This window comes from Rhinichthys klamathensis, unplaced genomic scaffold (genome assembly GCF_029890125.1).
Source record: "Rhinichthys klamathensis goyatoka isolate OS25496 unplaced genomic scaffold, OSU_Roscu_1.1 h1tg000131l_1, whole genome shotgun sequence".
Taxonomy (NCBI): domain Eukaryota; kingdom Metazoa; phylum Chordata; class Actinopteri; order Cypriniformes; family Leuciscidae; genus Rhinichthys; species Rhinichthys klamathensis.
The window spans coordinates 467089-486642 of record NW_026606666.1 but is presented as its reverse complement, the minus strand read 5'-3'; the positions used below and the strand labels follow the sequence as shown (position 1 = coordinate 486642).

Genomic DNA, 19554 nt, shown 5'->3' with positions numbered 1-19554 from the left:
TTATATGTTATACTCAGAATGGTTCGTGACTCGAATTTATTGGTTTTAATGGCAACACTATAAACACCGAAATGAATCTGCACCAGTCAGGTGGTACAAGTAAGAGCTCTTTAAGTTGTTCATTATTATTTGTAATGTTTTGTGCTTTGAGACATGAGGTAGTTTAATGCCACCTCTCATCTCGTGACGCTTTGCAAACTCTGCTGTGTGCGTTCATGTGTTTTGAAGGAGGTGTGGCTTTGGAGACGCTCTGAAGGGAGGGTGAGATCTCATGCTTTCAAAGCTATTACCTTTGAAGACAACTGAGATCCCACAGTGTGACATGACTTACAGCGGAGATAACGTTTGTTCAGTCTGACAAGCAACAGTCGTAAAATACTATTATAAATCGTGTGCACTCGGCTTAACTGAACATATTTGTTGAGTATAATAATGAGCTCCATTCAACTCGTCCATCCAAATTCCTACTTGGAGAATTACAATAAACCAGTTTCTAAATGGCAACAGAATGCTTTACGGTTAGGGGAAAGATATTGAAGTAGAAATATCCCATAACTGACTTTGTATGGAATGCAGTATAGACATTCTATCTGACTAAATAGTATGGGCTAATCAAACTCAGAGCAATCACAGTAGTTGAAATGACAAAAGGACACTACGGGAAGTTCATATGGACCGTTTAATGATAGCTAATAGTGCTACACTCTGGGGTTACTGAACAGGCTTATGGAATAGTCACATTTCTCTCCTGCATGTATACACACATTTACATGCTCTGAAACATCAGGATCTGGAAAAACCAAGCAGGATCATGGGAGCTGCTGTGACACTGAGTCATTACAAAGGCAAAAGAGAAAAGACCAAAACCCCAAAGTCTATTTACAATCTTTCTGCTGCACTTCAGTTATTTATTTTTGGCAAACACTCTGTTCAACAAAGGTCTGCGCCATTTTTTATTAAACTCTCAATGCTTTTGCAATCTTAAAGCGATAGCACATCCAAAATATATAAATTCCATCATCATTTACTTGCCTTATCTTGTTTCAAGCCTGTGTTACTTAGAGGTGATCCATACAAGAAAGTGAATGGCGTTGGACTTCAAAATGAAGTAATGATATATTTAAGTTCATTTCCACATTCAAATATGCTGTGAGAACAAATTGGGTCAGGTTTGCCATCAATAAAACCAAATGACATTGTTTTGTGCAACTTTAATAACTGATTGTTTTATCTAATTTTGGTATAATGAAAAAAGTTGTCAGAAGGGGAAATTATCAGTGAATATGGACAAATTTCAGTGGATTATTTTTATGGTACATTTATTGTTACTTTTTGTTCCCGTTGATTTCATTTTACGGAAAAGGAGACCTTGAAAGATTATGCTAAACATCTCCTTTGTGTTCCGCAGTAAAAAATAAAGCCATACCGGTTTGGAACATCACGAGGATGAGTAAATGACGACAGACTGTCCATTTCGGGGTGAACTATATCCCTTTAACTTTCGAGTAGATTAACTGGACATCTTAACTGGTTCTTGTAGACATACTGAAGAGAGCTAGGGTTGCATTGATAGGCCATTCATAAAGGATAGGTAGGTCAAATTTCATACAGTGCATATAAAGGAGCTTGTAATTTAAAACGTTCCTGCAATTTCACACAAAGGGCAAGTTTTAGGGACACCGATTCATTCAGGTTTTCTACTTAAACAGATTTTCCCCAAACAATCATTCGGAATGTTGACAAAATAGACCAGGATTTGACTTTAATCTGCGTCTGGGTGACCATCCCCTACAGGTTGGGTTACAATCCCATCATCAAGTTATCATGACAGCCCATCTTTCAAACAAAAATCACACAAGTTGTGTAAAATCGCTCAGTTCGAATCCCAGCGGCCTGATGGAGTCTCATCTGACGGACTGTGAACTGGAGGTTAAAGTGTGCCTTCATCTAGGAGTTTGTTTATCCCGTCGCAGATCTTCCTCAGGTTAAATCTGTAATCTTCAGATGGGCCGTACAGCTCGGTCAGGAAATCCACGTCTGCGAAATGGTTGAAGACGTGGTCGATTCGCCCGTGGGACCGCATGGTCAAGTGGTGCTCCACCAGCTCGTGAAGAAGGTCCCTACATTCCATCAGCAGCTCGGAAAGAATGCCGCGGTCGAACGTGTACTCCACCTCGTAAAAGCTCACCACCGTCATGGCTGCCTGGTTCATCTTCTTTTTGAAGCGCTCAACGGTCTCCATCTCATCATGACTGAACTGGTGGTTCCGGTAGAGAATGCCAATTTTCAGTGCGATCTTGATGACATCTTTGATGATCTTGTGGGCTTCCTTTTTGCTCTTGGTGTATTCACGACTGGCCTTGTAGAGTTCGTCCAGAATCTCGCTGCTGGTGTCGTCCGTGAGGAGGTTTGCCACGGCCATGGTGGCCATTTTACTCAAGATCTTCTTTTGGGCCTGAAGGGCCAAACTCTTGGAGTTGAAGCTCTCTTGCCCTATAAAAAGAAAAACAGACAGAGAGAGAAAAAAAGTAAAGTTAGCCACTCAAAGATTTTCTTCTCTTTCCCATGTAAATCATTTTGAATGTCAACAATGTTCTAGAGAAGACTTTTTTCTGTAAATGGGCTGCAGTGTTTTGAGCACCCAGGTCAAGGACGGCCTAACAGACATCTCTGTCAAAAACAACACTGTGTTGAGAGGCATAAAACATGAAACATTCATCTATCTCTCAACATATTTTGCTCAAAAAGAAGAGTGAATGTTTTTCTGAACCCTGATTATTTATGTAACCTCCATTCAGTTGATTTCAAATGAAATGTTCTAGCATTTTTTAAAAGACTGATACATTCATTTACTGTTGAATTCTATATCTCATTCCATTTTCACTCTTTTCTTTTCAAATTTGAATGAAATGATGAAAGAAAAAAACATGTTTTAACACATTGATATATTTATTTGTGCTGATTTACTACAGCAAAGGACGGTATTAGGATGCATGAGAATATTGTTTAATATTTGGACACTTACAGTAATCCACACTTAAAGTCAACAGGAAAAGGCGTGCCGTATTCACAACCCATTCTACTCCAGTAATGTGATATATTTCTAAGTAAGACAGGTTGTTCAACAAGAAAAAAAAATGTGTCTATCAAGAACTGATTGGATTGTAAAAAGTGGGAAGGAAGAAGAGGTAGAAAAAATAAGTGCTTGCTTAGTGACAACAAAAAGGGAAACCATTTTTTAAGTTGAGTAAGTTTTAATGAAATATAACAGACAAACATTTTATTTATTTGTTTGTGCTTTTATAAAAGCTAATTAGTAGAGGCATAGCATCATTGGCTGATGCCACTGATTTTATTTAATACAATATTTAAGAGGGACTTTATTGAGCCAATGTAGGTGTGTCACTAAACCAGATTGTTTGCAAATGCATGGCAGCAAAGTTGTTGATTTACTAATGATTTATACAGTGTCTAATGTACTGTGATACTATTAGAACAAGCTTCCTGGTCAGACTGCGCTGTTTGACACTGAGTTCCTCTGGGTGTGTGAGAGCTCTCAGCATGTTCATTCTGCTGAGGTTTGCTGTCTGTCTGATCTGCTGTTGTAGAGGTGGAAACTGTACGTTCAATAACTCAATAATAAGATTTAGGCCACAAATAGAAGAAAAAAAAAATTGAGTGCGTTTAGGGAGGGCTGGGGGTTAATGGTCCTGGCAATGAATCGCATGCGGGATTTTGTGATCGGAGAAACAGACTGATGATCTAGTTTTGGCAAGTTTCGCCTCTGAATCTTTATATTTAGTGCAACATGACATCATGACTTTGCGTAAACATACACGCCACTTTCAATTCAAGTGGCGTGTTATCTATACGCATTTTGAGCTATCCGCGTGTATGTCCACGCCGAAATCTTTTGCGTGTATGTCTACGCCATTAAACGTCCGAGTGATTCCGCGTGTATGTGTACGCCGTTAAATGTCCGAGCGAAACGAAGCAAAATCTATATTCTACATCTGTGGAGCGATATTTCTTTTCCTAGGATGGTAGGAGAAGACTCATAAATGGTATTAACCCCAGTGACGGGTAGGTTTAGGGACGGGGTTGGGGTAGGTCATATATTTATATGTACATAATACAGTAATATAACGTTAAGTCAAAGGCGTTGATAAACACGCTGAAAAGCGATTATGCGTGTTGATAGCACGCCAAAAATGGAAATACGAATTGGCGTGTCATACATACGCCATTTCATGAGATCAGTCTGTTTAGTGAACTGCATTTCTGTCATGACAACTCTCGGAGTGTTTGGCATGGTTATAGGTATGACAATGTTGATAGATTTGGTCGAGGCAGAATAGATCCTCTATGCTGCTGCTGCTGTAAGTTATTGAAGTTGCTGCTCCAGAGCAAGTACGGGACTTGCTACTGCCAATACAATATATACACGACACGCTGCTGTGAGCAAGTAAGGCATGCTGCTGCTGTACAATATAACAATACATGAATTACCCACAGCAGATCTATACAGGTGGAGCTGGGGAAGGTGGAGGGTTTCTGAAAGCGCGCTGCACTTCAAAGGCAAATGCTAACCAAGTATTTGAAGGCTGAGCATGTAAGCTCATTGGCTACTGATACAGCAGGAACCAATGCGTTGAGCCTTATAGTGAATTCTGAACTTCTGAACTGTATGAATGGAGTTCGTGGTTTGATTAGTCGAGACTGTTTTCCAAAGATGGCTCCTGTCTGTATATTCGAAGTGGACTGTCTTTATCTTTATTTTCTTATTAAACTGTCTGTACACTTACAAAGTTCTCAATGCTTCGTTTTGCATGTAGGGACCCTCATTATGTTACTGTGTTCGTGTGGGGCTATATTTTGAGCCTTTTTAGTGGTATTAACAAGCGATTTCTTTTTACTTATTAAATGCCCCATTACTAGCGTTATACGCTAAACAGTTTTTAGAGATAAAACTCTTTACATTCGATTATCATGAAAACAAATCTCAGAGAACGGTTGACTAGGTACCAATGTTTTATTAGACCAAAGGTTCATTTTGCGCCGGAGTTCTCCTTTAAATGTTCACGCTTTACTTTGATTCAGACTTCACTGAAAGGGATCCTGTGATTCAGTATGTTGATTCAGATAACTGCTCAGATAGAATCTGAACCCCTGTGTCCCAATGCACATACTATCCATCCAAATTAAATGTGAGAGTAGAATAAGTGCGATAAGAGTTCCAAGTGTGTTGAAAAGTGTACTATTCCCAGTAGATTTTCGAAGTGTGGATCTGTGCACACTTTATTGGCTAATATTGCTACTTGTTTTCTCTCCAGTAAGGTAGGAAGAATAAAATAAATGTAATAAAATGTGGAGTGTGTATATGAATGTTAGTTGTGACAGAATGATTGACATACTGGTTTACGGTGATATAATCCATGTAACCATGCAACATCATAATTTTATGATGAGGTGTATGTCCTAAAGTTTGCCTACTCTTCTTTTCTGACTGATTCAAACCACAAATTCTTGAGTTTGTGAGTCTTTTTGAACAATTAATTAAAAGAACCAGCTCATGATCTTTTTTTGTTGGCGAAACTCATGGTAGCATGCTGCAGAAATGTTTTCTTTGTCTAGCCTTGTTCCTCTTTTCGTACATATTTGCGCTGTATTTTTGAGTCATCTAGAATGGACTTCTGAGTATGAGTTACAAATCTTTCAGGAACTTTGAAGCACATGCTTTCTGGAAAGGATGTCTCTGCAATAAAATTTGAAAATACTGTTTGTGTGAAAAACTTTGGCAACTGTGGTTTTTATGTGCGCTGAAAAAAAGAGGAGGAAAAGAAAGAAGAGAAGATGGACACGGTCATGGCTAGGGAAAAGAGGCCAACTTGGCAGGCCAATTTTGCAAATAAACCTTGAGGTAAGTAGTTTTAAGTTTCAGCGCCATGTCGTGTTGATAAATATGCCATTTCATGTTGCATTTTTATTGGCTAGTCAGAAGCTGTAGGTCGTTGCAGCAAAAACACTGTGAGATGATCATGCAACATCTCTGACCCTGTCAGACAATGATCCCCGGCTACTGTCTTTGGTTGCAAGGCTGTGACAACGGCCGTCTTTGAACCACTCTAACTGTACGACATAGGACCACCGTTTATGAGCCACGACCACAGAAATTGCCACGATTGGTCATCTTTCGTCTGGGACAGCCCAATATCGCACAATGTGTACCAGCCATAAGAGGGGAGTGTCTCTACCAGGGGTGCTCCTGGAGGGCCACTGTCCTGCATAGTTTAGCTACACATCCCCAATTAAACAAACCATAATCAAGGTTTAGGCAAACGTTCCAGACAGGTGTGTTGAGGCAGGTTGGGCCTAAACTGTGTAGGGCAGTGGCCCTCCAGGAGCGTGTTTGGACTCCCCTGGTCTTTACAAAATCCGAACATGTGCATGTTAAGACCAGGTGAAAAGGGTAATGCGTCCTGACCACTCGTGATCGGATCACTGAAAATGCATCTTAATACCTGGTGTAAACAGGGCCTTGGAAGGTATCTGCAGATGTAGACAGTAGATGACAAGGCAGCTCGCTAGGTTTGGGAACAGAGCTATGGTGACCGTATAAGGCCATCGTTGTATGTCAGAGTGTGTGGGTTTATCTTGGGCTGAGCTGGTGAGATGGCACAGGGAGGAGGGTTTTGTTTTGTCGTGTTTATCTGTAGGAGGCGTGAGCAATCTGAGAGCAAATTTTATTTGATACCTCCCAGTTCAAATTACACACTACAGACGTGATTAACATTACAGAACCAAATACAGAGAAGCTGTTCTGTCCTGAGCTCCTCTGCCGAGAACCCGTCAGTCTCGTTTACTGCCTCACACAAATCACTGTTATATGTCAGTGGGGTGGTCTGGAAAATACATCATTTGAGAATGGCACGTGAATGCCACACAAATGCCCGACCGGAGCTCCAGTCGCATAATTTTTAATAAAGAGAAAGGCAGAGTGAAGTTCACTTCTATGCACGCATGCACGTCTGGCTGCCTGGTGAGATGACCGAGGCTTGACCTTTAGCAAGTGTCTCTGACAGGAATGATGATGTTCACTCTGAATGACAAACTGGTTCATACAATTGTTGCTCCTGTAGCTCAGATGGTAGTGCTTGACACCAGCAGCACAGAGGTCCCTTGTGGAAAAGAAGTACACTTTTAGCATACTTTTAAAAAGAGTGCTTAATATGAAATAAAAAATACTTTAAAAGAATATACTTAAGTGGAAACTGAATGTAATGTTTTCAAACACTTAATTGCATGTTATTTGCAATTAAATGAAAATGTATTATAGATTATATTTATATTAAATGCAACTAGTCGAACTTAAGGGTGCTATTTTGACTCACTAAGACTTAAGTTCATCTTTATATATAATTTCATATTTACTTCTATTGACTTTGAATTATGGTTGTACTCTCGAATGTACTGGTAAGATTTATGCTAAACCTGGTCAAGACAATCTCCTGAACTCCAAACTGAATGTCAGAATGGGAAAGAAAGGTGATTTAAGCAATTTTGAGCGTGGAATGGTTGTTGGTGCCAGACGGGCCGGTCTGAGTATTTCACAATCTGCTCGGTTACTGGGATTTTCACGCACAATCATTTCTAGGGTTTACAAAGAATGCTGTGAAAAGGGAAAAACATCCAGCATGCGTCAGTCCTGTGGGCGAAAATGCCTTGTTGATGCTAGAGGTCAGAGTAGAATGGGCCGACTGATTCAAGCTGATAGAAGAGCAACTTTGACTGAAATAACCACTCATTACAACCAAGGTATGCAGCAAAGCATTTGTGAAGCCACAACACGCACAGCCTTGAGGCGGATGGGCTACAACAGCAGAAGACCCCACCGGGTACCACTCATCTCCACTACAAATAGGAAAAAGAGGCTACAATTTGCAAGAGCTCACCAAAATTGGACAGTTGAAGACTGGAAAAATGTTGCCTGGTCTGATGAGTCTCGATTTCTGTTGAGACATTCAGATGGTAGAGTCAGAATTTGGCGTAAACAGAATGAGAACATGGATCCATCATGCCTTGTTACCACTGTGCAGGCTGGTGGTGGTGGTGTAATGGTGTGGGGGATGTTTTCTTGGCACACTTTAGGCCCCTTAGTGCCAATTGGGCATCGTTTAAATGCCATGGCCTACCTGAGCATTGTTTCTGACCATCTCCATCTCTTTATGGCCACCATGTACCCATCCTCTGATGGCTACTTCCTGCAGGATAATGCACCATGTCACAAAGCTCGAATCAATTCAAATTGGTTTCTTGAACATGACAATGAGTTCACTGTACTAAAATGGCCCCCACAGTCACCAGATCTCAACCCAATAGAGCATCTTTAGGATGTGGTGGAATGGGAGTTTCGTGCCCTGGATGTGCATCCCACAAATCTCCATCAACTGCAAGATGCCATCCTATCAATATGGGCCAACATTTCTAAAGAATGCTTTCAGCACCTCGTTGAATCAATGCCACGTAGAATTAAGGCAGTTCTGAAGGCGAAAGTGGGTCAAACACAGTATTAGTATGGTGTTCCTAATAATCCTTTTGGTGAGTGTATATATAGATACACAGATCTATCTATCTATCTATCTATCTATCTATCTATCTATCTATCTATCTATCTATCTATCTATCTATCTATCTATCTATCTATCTAAAGAATTTAACAATTATGTTCTGATTCTAATATATATATATATATATATATATATATATATATTAGGGCTGTCAAATGATTAATCGTGATTAATCACATCCAAAATAAAAGTTTTTTTTACATAATATATGTGGGTGCACTGTGTATAATTATTTTATATATATAAAAACACACACATGCTTGTATATATTTAAGAAATATTTTCATGTATCTACTGTATATAGATTTTTATATAATTTATATTATATATAAATATAAATATTTTATATATAAATAATATTTTTCTCTTAAATATACATGCATGTGTGTGTATTTATATATATATACAAAATAATTATACACAGTGCACCCACATATATTATGTATAAAAAACTTTTATTTTGGATGTGATTAATCGAAATTAATTATTTGACAGCCCTAATATATATATATATATATATATATATATATATATATATATATAGGCCTATACAGTATATAAAGTATTTAACAATTATGTTCTGATTCTAATTCCACTTTAATTTCATTAATCCTATCTTTACTGTATCATATGTTATATTTTGTATAAACAAAAACACTTTTTACAACAAAACAAATGTGCTAATTAATGCATATCTTTAATATCACATAATGTCCTATTATTCAGTCATTTAAATATTTAAAATCTAACAAACCTCAAGTAGCTACAACATAATTAAGTTTTTCACATATACGTTTATTTTGAGTAAGTTATGATTGTAAGTAATAACATGTGGTTTGAGTCAAATGTTAATTCAGCAGCCATTTTATACTAATGAGTTTGTTTGTGACTCATATGTGAGTAAAAAAAAAGAAGAAAGGATTTATTAAAATAACCAGCTCGTGTAAATCATTTGTTCGTAATTCAAACTATAGCATTGTATTTTTTTTTTATTTTTTTTTGTGCATTCGGCCTGCACAAAACAAGAAAGATGTTTCGTCTTTGTATATTTTCCACAATTATCTAGTGGTGCCAGAATTTTCAGATTAACCAACGCGGGGTTTTCAAACGCCAATTCTGAAAATACTAAGAATTGGCTCTGACACTCCTGGCAGTTGGTTTTGCAGTGCACAGGCGTTTGACTGTGTCTGCATCTGTGTCAGGGCTGTCGTTTGTTGTTGATGTGAATCGAGGCTTTGTTTAGCATCACTCTCTGTGATGATGTAAAGTCAGTGAGTGACAGACACGACCTGAGGCATCAACACACACACACAAGACCAACCTGACACTGACCAGCTACACAGGCGTTTCTGCTCTTTTTGGCATTGGTCCATGCTGTGGTCAGGGGACGTAGAGAGTCATAAACCCGGCTGTCTGAGAGAGCAAGGGGAGTTCACTAATAATGAATTACATTTGCAATATGCAAATCAGGTAAAGGCATAAACAAATCCAAAGAAATGTGTGCTGTAGACTGTCAGCAGGCGCAGTTCCCCATCTCGCACGCCAGTCCTGAATGAATGCTAAATTGGGGATGCCGCAGACTATCAAGATATGGCATGTGATGCTCTTCTCCATTATATAATGAATAACTGCTCATGAATTATTGATCACTAAAAAATGTGCACAAACATTTTTTTTTTTAAATGTTCAGTTTGCCATTGCTTTACGTTGGCTGTGCAACATTATTTGCACCATAACTGACTTAAATTTTTTATGAAATAATGTGATTTGTTTAAAAAAAGCAAACATGAAGCTGCACCTAACCCTCAGTAGGTATGTTTACATGCACTATTTTTTGTCAATCTGAATGAATCCAATTTGATTCAATATTTTGAAAGTTATGCATACATAAACCCTAAACTTCACAACCCAATTCACTTTTCCCCCATGTGCATTTAGGTATTCCTAACAATCGTAACAGAAGCTTTCTTGTACCAGTATAATTGCTTTTGCCTTGATGACATAATAGTCGACTTAACGTTAGTCAACGACAAAAGGCTTAGTCAACCAAATTGTATTTAGTTGGTTATGCTGCCTTCACATGCTATCGGAGATTTCATACTTCCCACCTTTGAAGTTGAAGTTTGAAGTAATTACGAAATTGTCGCATTCAAGCGCTTTCTTGTCAGAAAGAACAGGAATCATGGAGGACACCAGGTTTATTATTGCCTATTTATTGAAATCTTTTTAAAGCCAAAATGATATTTAGCGTCCCATTCATTGACAACCATATAAACATTCTTCACTGGCCACTCGCTCTAACTTTAACGTTAACCTAGATAAATGGGTGCTTTTATTAGGAGCATATCCAAGTGTTCGTGTGGAGTGTGGAAGCTGCAATGTAGAACAATGTTACATATAATTCTTTCTCAGCCCTGAAATCATTTTCCAATGCCACTCCCAAAGTATATATTTAACTAATTAAATGAATATCATAAACGTCCGACTAGTCGACTAATGGCTAAAATAAATTACGACTAGAACACATGTAGTCGGGGTATCCATACTAAAAGGAATGCTATAAGGGAAATGCTATAGTGGAAAAAAATATGAGATGGGAGAGAAAATAATAAGTCAATGCGTTTGCGTTCTCTCACAAATGTTTTGCGATTGCTTACAAAACCTTTTGCCTTCCCCCGAGTCATTTTGCGTTTGCTCGCAAACTGTTTTTTAAAGCAATTATTGAATAAGTCTTCAGTCTCGTCCACTGACCAGTTCATAAGATGTTAGCAAACATATTTGCATGTTCATAAGAAATCAAGCGTATATCATCGGTTATATCGCTGCACTCCCTGCTCTTATTCATGCAAGACTACATGTATGGGCTGGGAGTTTTTGCCCAAAACAACCATACCGCTAATCCAAATTGTATGCTAATTGTCAGTTGTCTAATTGTATGCTAATTGTTATCGTATATAAACATATATGCATCGTGACACTGTGCGCAAGGTATTTTCGAATTCGACTAATTCGTTTTTTTCTATTGTTTGGATTATTATATTCAGATTAAAATTTTATTCAGATTGACTTCAGTTGAGGTGTTTACATGAAGGCTTTTCAATCGGATTGAGTGTAATTCCTATTTGATTATTAGGGTAAATGTAAACATAGCTAGTTAAGAACAACCAGAGTGTAATAAAACACACAAAATGAGATTGTATGGTTTGTAAAAAAATAAACATAAAATAGGTACAAATTTTCATGAGACTGTTTTTGAATAAAGTGCAAGTATAACAGCTTTATTTACAAAAACATTTACTCATTTGAATATGCATGATGCAGTGCTATACCAGCGCATAGGGCCTAGTTAAACTGGACTGTGGGTGGGTGGTGAAAAAGAACATGCCGAAATACTCCATGCAAAAGTGGCACAAGTGTTTAGTGAATTTGAAGAAAAAAAAGAAACACACAAGATATGGGGATGTGTAGATCTTATTGAATGAAAATTCTAAAGGTGATAAAGCTGTTTTTTGTAGCGTATTGGCTGGTGGACCAGATTGAAAACGGTCTGCACTGGATCTTCCAGCAGGTAAAGATATTCTCTCTTAACAAGTAGCCTGTGTATTCTGCTGTCATAATAGTGTGCTGGTGTCCTGCTAACCTTATCTTTTGTTTGGAACAGAAGAGCACAACTAAAGATGGAGAATGAGGAATGCTCTTGAAGCGTGCATGACCCCTACATACTAAACAAGCTAAACCCACATAAGTATATGACTGATTTGGTTTTGTTGATTTTGAAAAATACAAATAAAATAAATAATCAGACAGAATTCAACATCAATTAACACTCTTTCTGACTCTCTGTCCCTCTCTTATTTTCACCTGGCCGTCTGTGTCTGCTTGCAATGTTCAGGCTGTTGTTGTGGTGTGCAGCACTAGATGCTGGATGACATTAGTGAAGTCACTGATTCTGTGCTTGGTTTGAGTTGATTTTGTCTTGTATTTTTTTTAGTTATTAAACTATAGCCATTGCTTTAGCATTTCAAACCTAGAGAACTTCTTTTGGCGAAACATTCTGTTTGAAAAGTGCACAGGGAGAGCCAATGGATCCTTTTTGTCCATGTGTTTGCATATTCACCGACCATCTGTAGGAAAATAAGGTGGGATGATTTTAAATACATGACACGCCTTTCTTTGCACGATAGACAGGTTTATGTTTCACAAAGTGATTTATGTCTGTAATACTTTTGAAATATACAGTACTTGAGCCTAATGGCTAAACAAACTGCTAGACAAAAAGAAACACCATAATATGTTTATTTTCCCCTCATGATTTTCCACTCTGTGCATTATCAAATACTTTCATGAAGGGTTTCCCAGTCCCAGAGGAAGATTTCATTTCTCATAGAATGCTATTGCAAAGGTCAGGAAACTTACTTCATTTTAGTTTTCATTGAAGTATCAACTCTTTGATTGCAGACTTTGATTTGGTATTTTGGTAGTTATTGAACCAGACTTGCATATAGTGTTTTAGGCCTTAAATACTCTGCTTATTAATAATATGGTATCAGATAGTAATGCAATGGCACATTGATTTATATATCATATACATGGTACTTCAAATAAATCCCTTTCTAAAAATGAGTGTGCTAGTTATGTTGAATGTGCACTTATAGTGCAATTGAAAGTATATTTTTTAAACACTGTACTTTTGCAGCTAGTGAAATAAAAGGGCACTTAAGTGTGATTAGAGTACACTTCCATGACTGTTTCTTCAACCTGATCACACGAAATGCGTCTGTATAGCACGCAGTGTGTTTATCGTGTAATTTATACGCGAAAATTAGTTTTTACGTGCATAGGATACGCATGGGTTGGTTAGGGTAGGTTTAGTAGTGGTGTGGGGTGCGTGTGTATTATACGTTTGGGTAGAATTAGTGGTGTGGGGTGCGTGTGTATTACACGCAAATATCAAATGCACGCGAAAACTGCGTATCATATGCACGTAAAAACTCATTTTCGCGTATAAATTCCACGACAATACACAATGCGTGCTATAGAGACACATTTACGTGAGAACAGGCTGGTTTCTTAACACACTTAAGTACACTTTTAAAAAGTGCACTTCGTAATAATGTTATATTAAAATATTTACTTTAAAGCACAATTTAAATCACGTTTCAATAATCTTTTTGTCATGCTTTAAAGAAGTACACTCATTTTACTGTGTTGACTAACACCCTAAAGCACATGTAAAGCACATTATAATTTCAACATGCAAGTTTAACATAAATGCTTGACAGTACATTCTATTTCAAAGACAATAAATTACATATAAAGATGTATTTAAGTGTTACTTAAGTAAAAATCTGAATTTATTTAGATTTAATATACATTTAAACTATAATACATTTTCAGTTTCCAAAAACATTACATTCAGTTTGCACATATTCTTTTAAATTGCATTATTTCCATAATAAGTACTCTTTTTAAAAGTGTACTTCTTTTTCACAAGAGATACCATGGTAAAACCATACCTGTCCAAAAACATTGTTGTACCATACCATGTAGAAACCCTAATACTACAGTATATTACTTTTTGTGTCATATTTGCAGCGGGTGCGAGTTCTGGCTGATATTCTGGATAATAATGACTGCAATGTGTCTCAGTGTGGGAGCAATGAGCCTGGGGCATTCCACTATCCCTAATCCTCCTGTCATACCAGTCATTTATGATAGAGTCACAGAGAGAGAACTGCTAATGACTACTGTGGTGTCACAACATCACACTTAAATTCACCTGACAAGCTCGCAGCTCCAGATTCGAGAAGTGGTACAAGCACCCGCGGGGGTAACAAGTGTGTGTGTGCTTGTGATTAACACAAGCTTGTCACAGTGTGTGTGAACCACAAATAGACATTATTAGAGGTTATTTTTGGTCCTCCAGCGGTGTGTGATTGTGTGGGTGTATTTGTGTCTCCCCAGGGCTTGCTTTAGAGTCACTGTAAATTTAATCAGCATTGTCAGCGTGCCAGTTTATATGACTGATGAAGGAAACAGGCAAATAAATAAAATAACCCCATCATATTGTAAATGTAATTCAGTTAACCTCACTGGTATTATTAGAAAACAAACCTTAATGAGAAAGTGTGTGAAAGTATGTGTGTGTACAGTTTTAGTTATATTAGTAATATGCAACACATTCTCATCCTTTGGCGTCATATAGGTGACGCCATATGACATTTCGCCATATGGCATCCTTTAGCGTCAATATAACACGCACTGTTATGGGTAGGTTTAGGTCTTTGGTAGGGTTACGGTTATGACACCTTGGGATCTGCGTCTCATATTGACGCTAAAGGATGCCATGTGCGTCGGATTTAGACGAAATGTCAAAAGCGTCACCTGTATGACGCCTTGGGTTCTGCGTCTCATATTGACGCTAAAGGATGCCATGTGCGTAAGATTTCGACAAAATGTCAAAAGCGTCACATGTATGACGCCTTGGGATGAGAACGGGCTGTAATATATGGTAAATGGACTGCATTTATATAGCGCTTTCAACAGACCCATGGCCACCAAAGCGCTTTACATATTGCCTCACATATATCATACAACGCCGGCGGTGTCAGCCATGCAAGGCGCCATCCAGCTCGTCGGGAGCAGCTGGGGTTTGGTGTCTTGCTCATGGACACCTCGACAGGGGAACCGGGGATGGAACCACCAACCTTCTGGTTTGTAGACAACCTACATGAACCACTGAGCCACTGCCACCCCTAAAGTAAATGTCATAATTTCAAACTTCTTGTATGGCTTTCTTTCTTCTGTGGAAAATAAGAAGATATTTTGAGAAATGTCCGATTTCTTGTCTCTCCATACAATGGAAGTCACTCATCACCAAAACAAATTGGTTACAAAAAAATACAAGGTTTGGAATGACATGAGTGTGAAAAAATCATGACAAAAGTTTCCTTTTTGGGTGAACTATCCTTTTAAATCAACTGATATCAACAGGTTTGTGAGAAAGGGTTATTATTAGGGGCAGGGTTAAGTTTAGGGTTTACCAAATATCAACATAAAAAAAGAGAGAGAGAGAGAGATCTATGCGGTGAGATGCCAAAGCTTATACAACCCCACCAAATAAGGAAAAAAAGAACAAACTCAAGCATACAAATAGACAGCACACAAGTCAAATCTAAGATATGTGGAAAACAACACAACACAACAGAAAAAGAAAACATCACAAAATTGTGTTATGTGTATATTAACTGTTTCATATGGAATTTCAAACACTGTAAGTGCAGTGTAAGTATTTTACAGAATCCTTTGTGATGCTTTTTGGGGATGTCCTTATTTGTACAAACAGTATAAAAATAGAATAAATGTTTTTTTTATTGTACAAATGCATACAATTATCTGTTAGGGTGTAGGTTAGGTGTACAGTATTTATAGCTATACATAAAAACAATATAAGTCTGTGTAAATGTCCCCATTTAGATTAAGTAACCACGCTTGAACGTGCTTGTTAGTATGCTTTTGTGCAGAGGGAGGGGATGTTCATCAGATGCACCATCTTGTTGTGTTTATTTTAATCTTGGTGTGGAAAGCATCATCTGCCAGTGATTAAGTTTATTACAGTTTACATTTGCAAGTGTTTATATCCTCCTCGCCCACTCCTACTGAATTCAGTAATAAATAAGGACACAAATATACTTAACATTATGTTTTACAGCTGTTGACGCACATAAAATTGGAATAAAGAGAGGTTCACTCAAAAACGACAGTTCTGTCATCATTCACTCACCCATTGATTTAGTTGATTGAAACCTGTTTGACTTTCGTGGACCATACAGTAAGAGAACATGTTTTGGAAAATGTCCAGGCTGCTTTTTTTCTACAGTGAAAGTGAATGGGGATGGAGGTTGTCAAGATTGTAATATACTTTAAATATATACTTAAGTGTAAACTAAATTTAATGCTTTCGGGCTCTTAATTGCATGTTATATAGGCTACAATTAAATGAACATTTATATTAAATGCAATTAGTTGAACATAAGAGAGCTTTATTGATCCACTTAAGTCGGACCTAAGTACATTTACATGTAATTTCATAATAACTTCTATTGTCTTTAAAACATGTGAATGTACTGACAAGAATTTATGGTAAACAATGTTTTAAATGTAATTTCTATTGAAACTAGTATGTCATGTATTTTGAAATATTTATGTAATTATTATTAGTAGGGGAGACCGGGGATGGTTTTAACAGGGGTCAGTTGTAACAATTCCAATCTGTCCAATCAGGAACTAGTTACAAATCACCTGATTCACTTCACACATGCTTAGTTTAGTTCTTATTCCACATGTGATAAAGTAGAGCCCTGTAGCAGACACAGCACATGTTAAAGTGGAAAAAACAATTTTGACGTAAGAAAGTAACTTTTTTTACTTTTTTTGTTTTTGCTGTGGGAATTTCTGCTTTGTAGTTAAACTCATCAAACTTTTATTATGTTTATTGTGTGACTGTGTAGATATTTTCCATGCAAGTTGTTAGTGCTAATTTTTTGCCTGTTAGCTGTAAGGTGAGCTAGTTCATGGCTACATGACTCTGGGTTAGTTGTAACAACAAGACTCTGGGTTAGTTGTAACAACAATGAATTAAAATTTATTAAAAAAATCAATTTATTATGGTCAATTACTATGACAGAGTAACAACAGAGTCACACACACACACACACACACACACACACACACACACACACACACACACACACACACACACACACACACACACACACACACACACACAATGTTCAAGTGTTCAATTTTATTATGGCCAATACTAACATTGGCAGTAACAAACATGCTTACAAACAATGTTTGTGTTCAAGTTCAATTTATAATGGTCAATTAATATGACTGAGAGTGACAAACACACATCAGTTATATTGAAAAGTCAGTGTTGAATAAAAACCTTTCAAAATATTTTTTTTTTGTCAAAATCCTTATTTCATTATGTTACATATCACCCCGGTGGATATCATAATGTTACATCTCACCCCAGGGTATGTTACAACTAACCCAGACTATGGGGTGAATTGTAACATTTTACTCCTCGTGTTTGAAACTAAACCATGCATTTTCTGTTTGTGTTGCAAAGATAATAGCTATGTCATTTAATAGCAGACACTTGTAAATAGTTTGGATCACATTTTGAACACACTGATTTCAAAGTACTACAAGATATAGACAGAAAGGTCAAAATTGTTACAACCATCCCCGGTCTCCCTGAATTTTCTAATGAAGTAACAGTTAAAATTATAATCAAGTACTTTACATGTGCTTTAGTATGTTAGTCAACACATCAAAACAAGTGTACTGCTTTAAAGGGTTAGTTCGCCCATTTAAGACATGAAGTTGTATGCAATCCTTACCAGCACTATAGTGCATACACACTCTGTTGTCACCTCCCTGGTCAGAGTTCTGGCCGCTGGAAGTTTTTCAATAAAGTACTCCCGGTTATTTTCCGGGCCACAAAACTGTGCGTTTTTACGTGAAAAAATGATTTGCGTTTCAAAGCTTGATTAATTTACCACACAAAAAACACGCCGGTCAAAATTCATACTTCAGTTTTAATCGGCACTATTTTCTATCCATTTCTATCAATCCGCGCTGCTGTCAACGTCAACAGTGCGCACGTTCTTTCACGTTCTCGCACGTCACTCTACATACGTCATCTGGTATAATTGAAGAGATTGGCTATGAGCTACGTACAGGCGCATTTGATAGACATTCGTAGCACCCAATAAACGGCTCTGAGCATTCGTAAACCACGCCTCAAATACGAGAAAATGAACATGTGGTTCCCAGACCACGTATCATTCTCAATGATACATGGTCTGGCGTTAGCCAGGCTAGCAGATGTAACAAATTCTCTGAAACGCCTTTGGAGACAGCTTATGGTAGAGAAATTAACATTCAATTCACGGGCAACAGCTCTGTTGGACATTCCTGCAGTCAGCATGCCAATTGCACGCTCCCTCGAAACTTGTGACATCTGTGGCATTGTGCTGTGTCATAAAACTGCACATTTTAGAGTGGCTTTTTATTGTGGCCAGCCTAAGGCACACCTGTGCAATAATCATGCTGTCTAATCAGCATCTTGATATGCCACACCTGCGAGGTGTATGGATTATCTCGGCAAAGGAGAAGTGCTCACTAACACAGATTTAGACAGATTTGTGAACAATGTTTGAGAGAAATAGGCCTTTTGTGTACATAGAAAAAGTCTTAGATCTTTGAGTTCAGCTCTTGAAAAATGGGGGCAAAAACAAAAGTGTTGCGTTTATAATTTTGTTCAGTGTACTATTTGGTGAACTGGCGAGATCACACAGAACAAAACAAAAACAGACATTCCAACACGGAACGCACATTTCAAAGGAAAACAACTGGCTGTAGAAGTGTTTTGCAGAGAAACGAGTATGTGAACTCAGAATGTTTCCTAAATATCTGCAAACATATTATGGTATTTTTATGCTTTAGTAGAGTGACAAATTTACATACAGCACCTTTAATGATGTGATGTTAATCTGTATTCTGTCATAATACAGAACGCGTGATTAGCATTATGTTTCATTAAATGCTGCTCATTTATGCCACCATTATATCCATATTTGTGCACTGTATGTTATTAATGGCAACTTATCGCTTATGCCATGAATTTTCTGCGAGATACCTCGTTTCTGTTTATTATGTATAGAAACGTCACTGATGTGAATTGGGAATAATTCTGTTGTATTATGTATCAGAGAATGCTTATTATTTTTTATATATTTAGTTTATTCATTATCTTTATTGTAATTAATTTTTCTTCAGACTATTTACATCTTTGAATATACATCTGTGGCCCATCCCTCTGCCTCCAATTAAGCTGTATTAAGCTGATTAC

At 37.5% G+C, this 19554-nt stretch overlaps 1 protein-coding gene across 1 annotated transcript in view; it reads right to left on the bottom strand.

Annotated features, from left to right (window-relative positions):
• Window positions 1-665: 665 nt before the first annotated feature.
• Window positions 666-19554, bottom strand: part of tnfaip8l3 (tumor necrosis factor, alpha-induced protein 8-like 3) — a 47157-nt gene continuing 28268 nt past the window's right edge. The window contains exon 2 of the mRNA XM_056256701.1: window positions 666-2493. Within this exon, the coding sequence (XP_056112676.1) occupies window positions 1931-2493 (563 nt within the window). The 3' untranslated portion in view covers window positions 666-1930. The remainder of the gene's footprint in view (window positions 2494-19554) is intronic.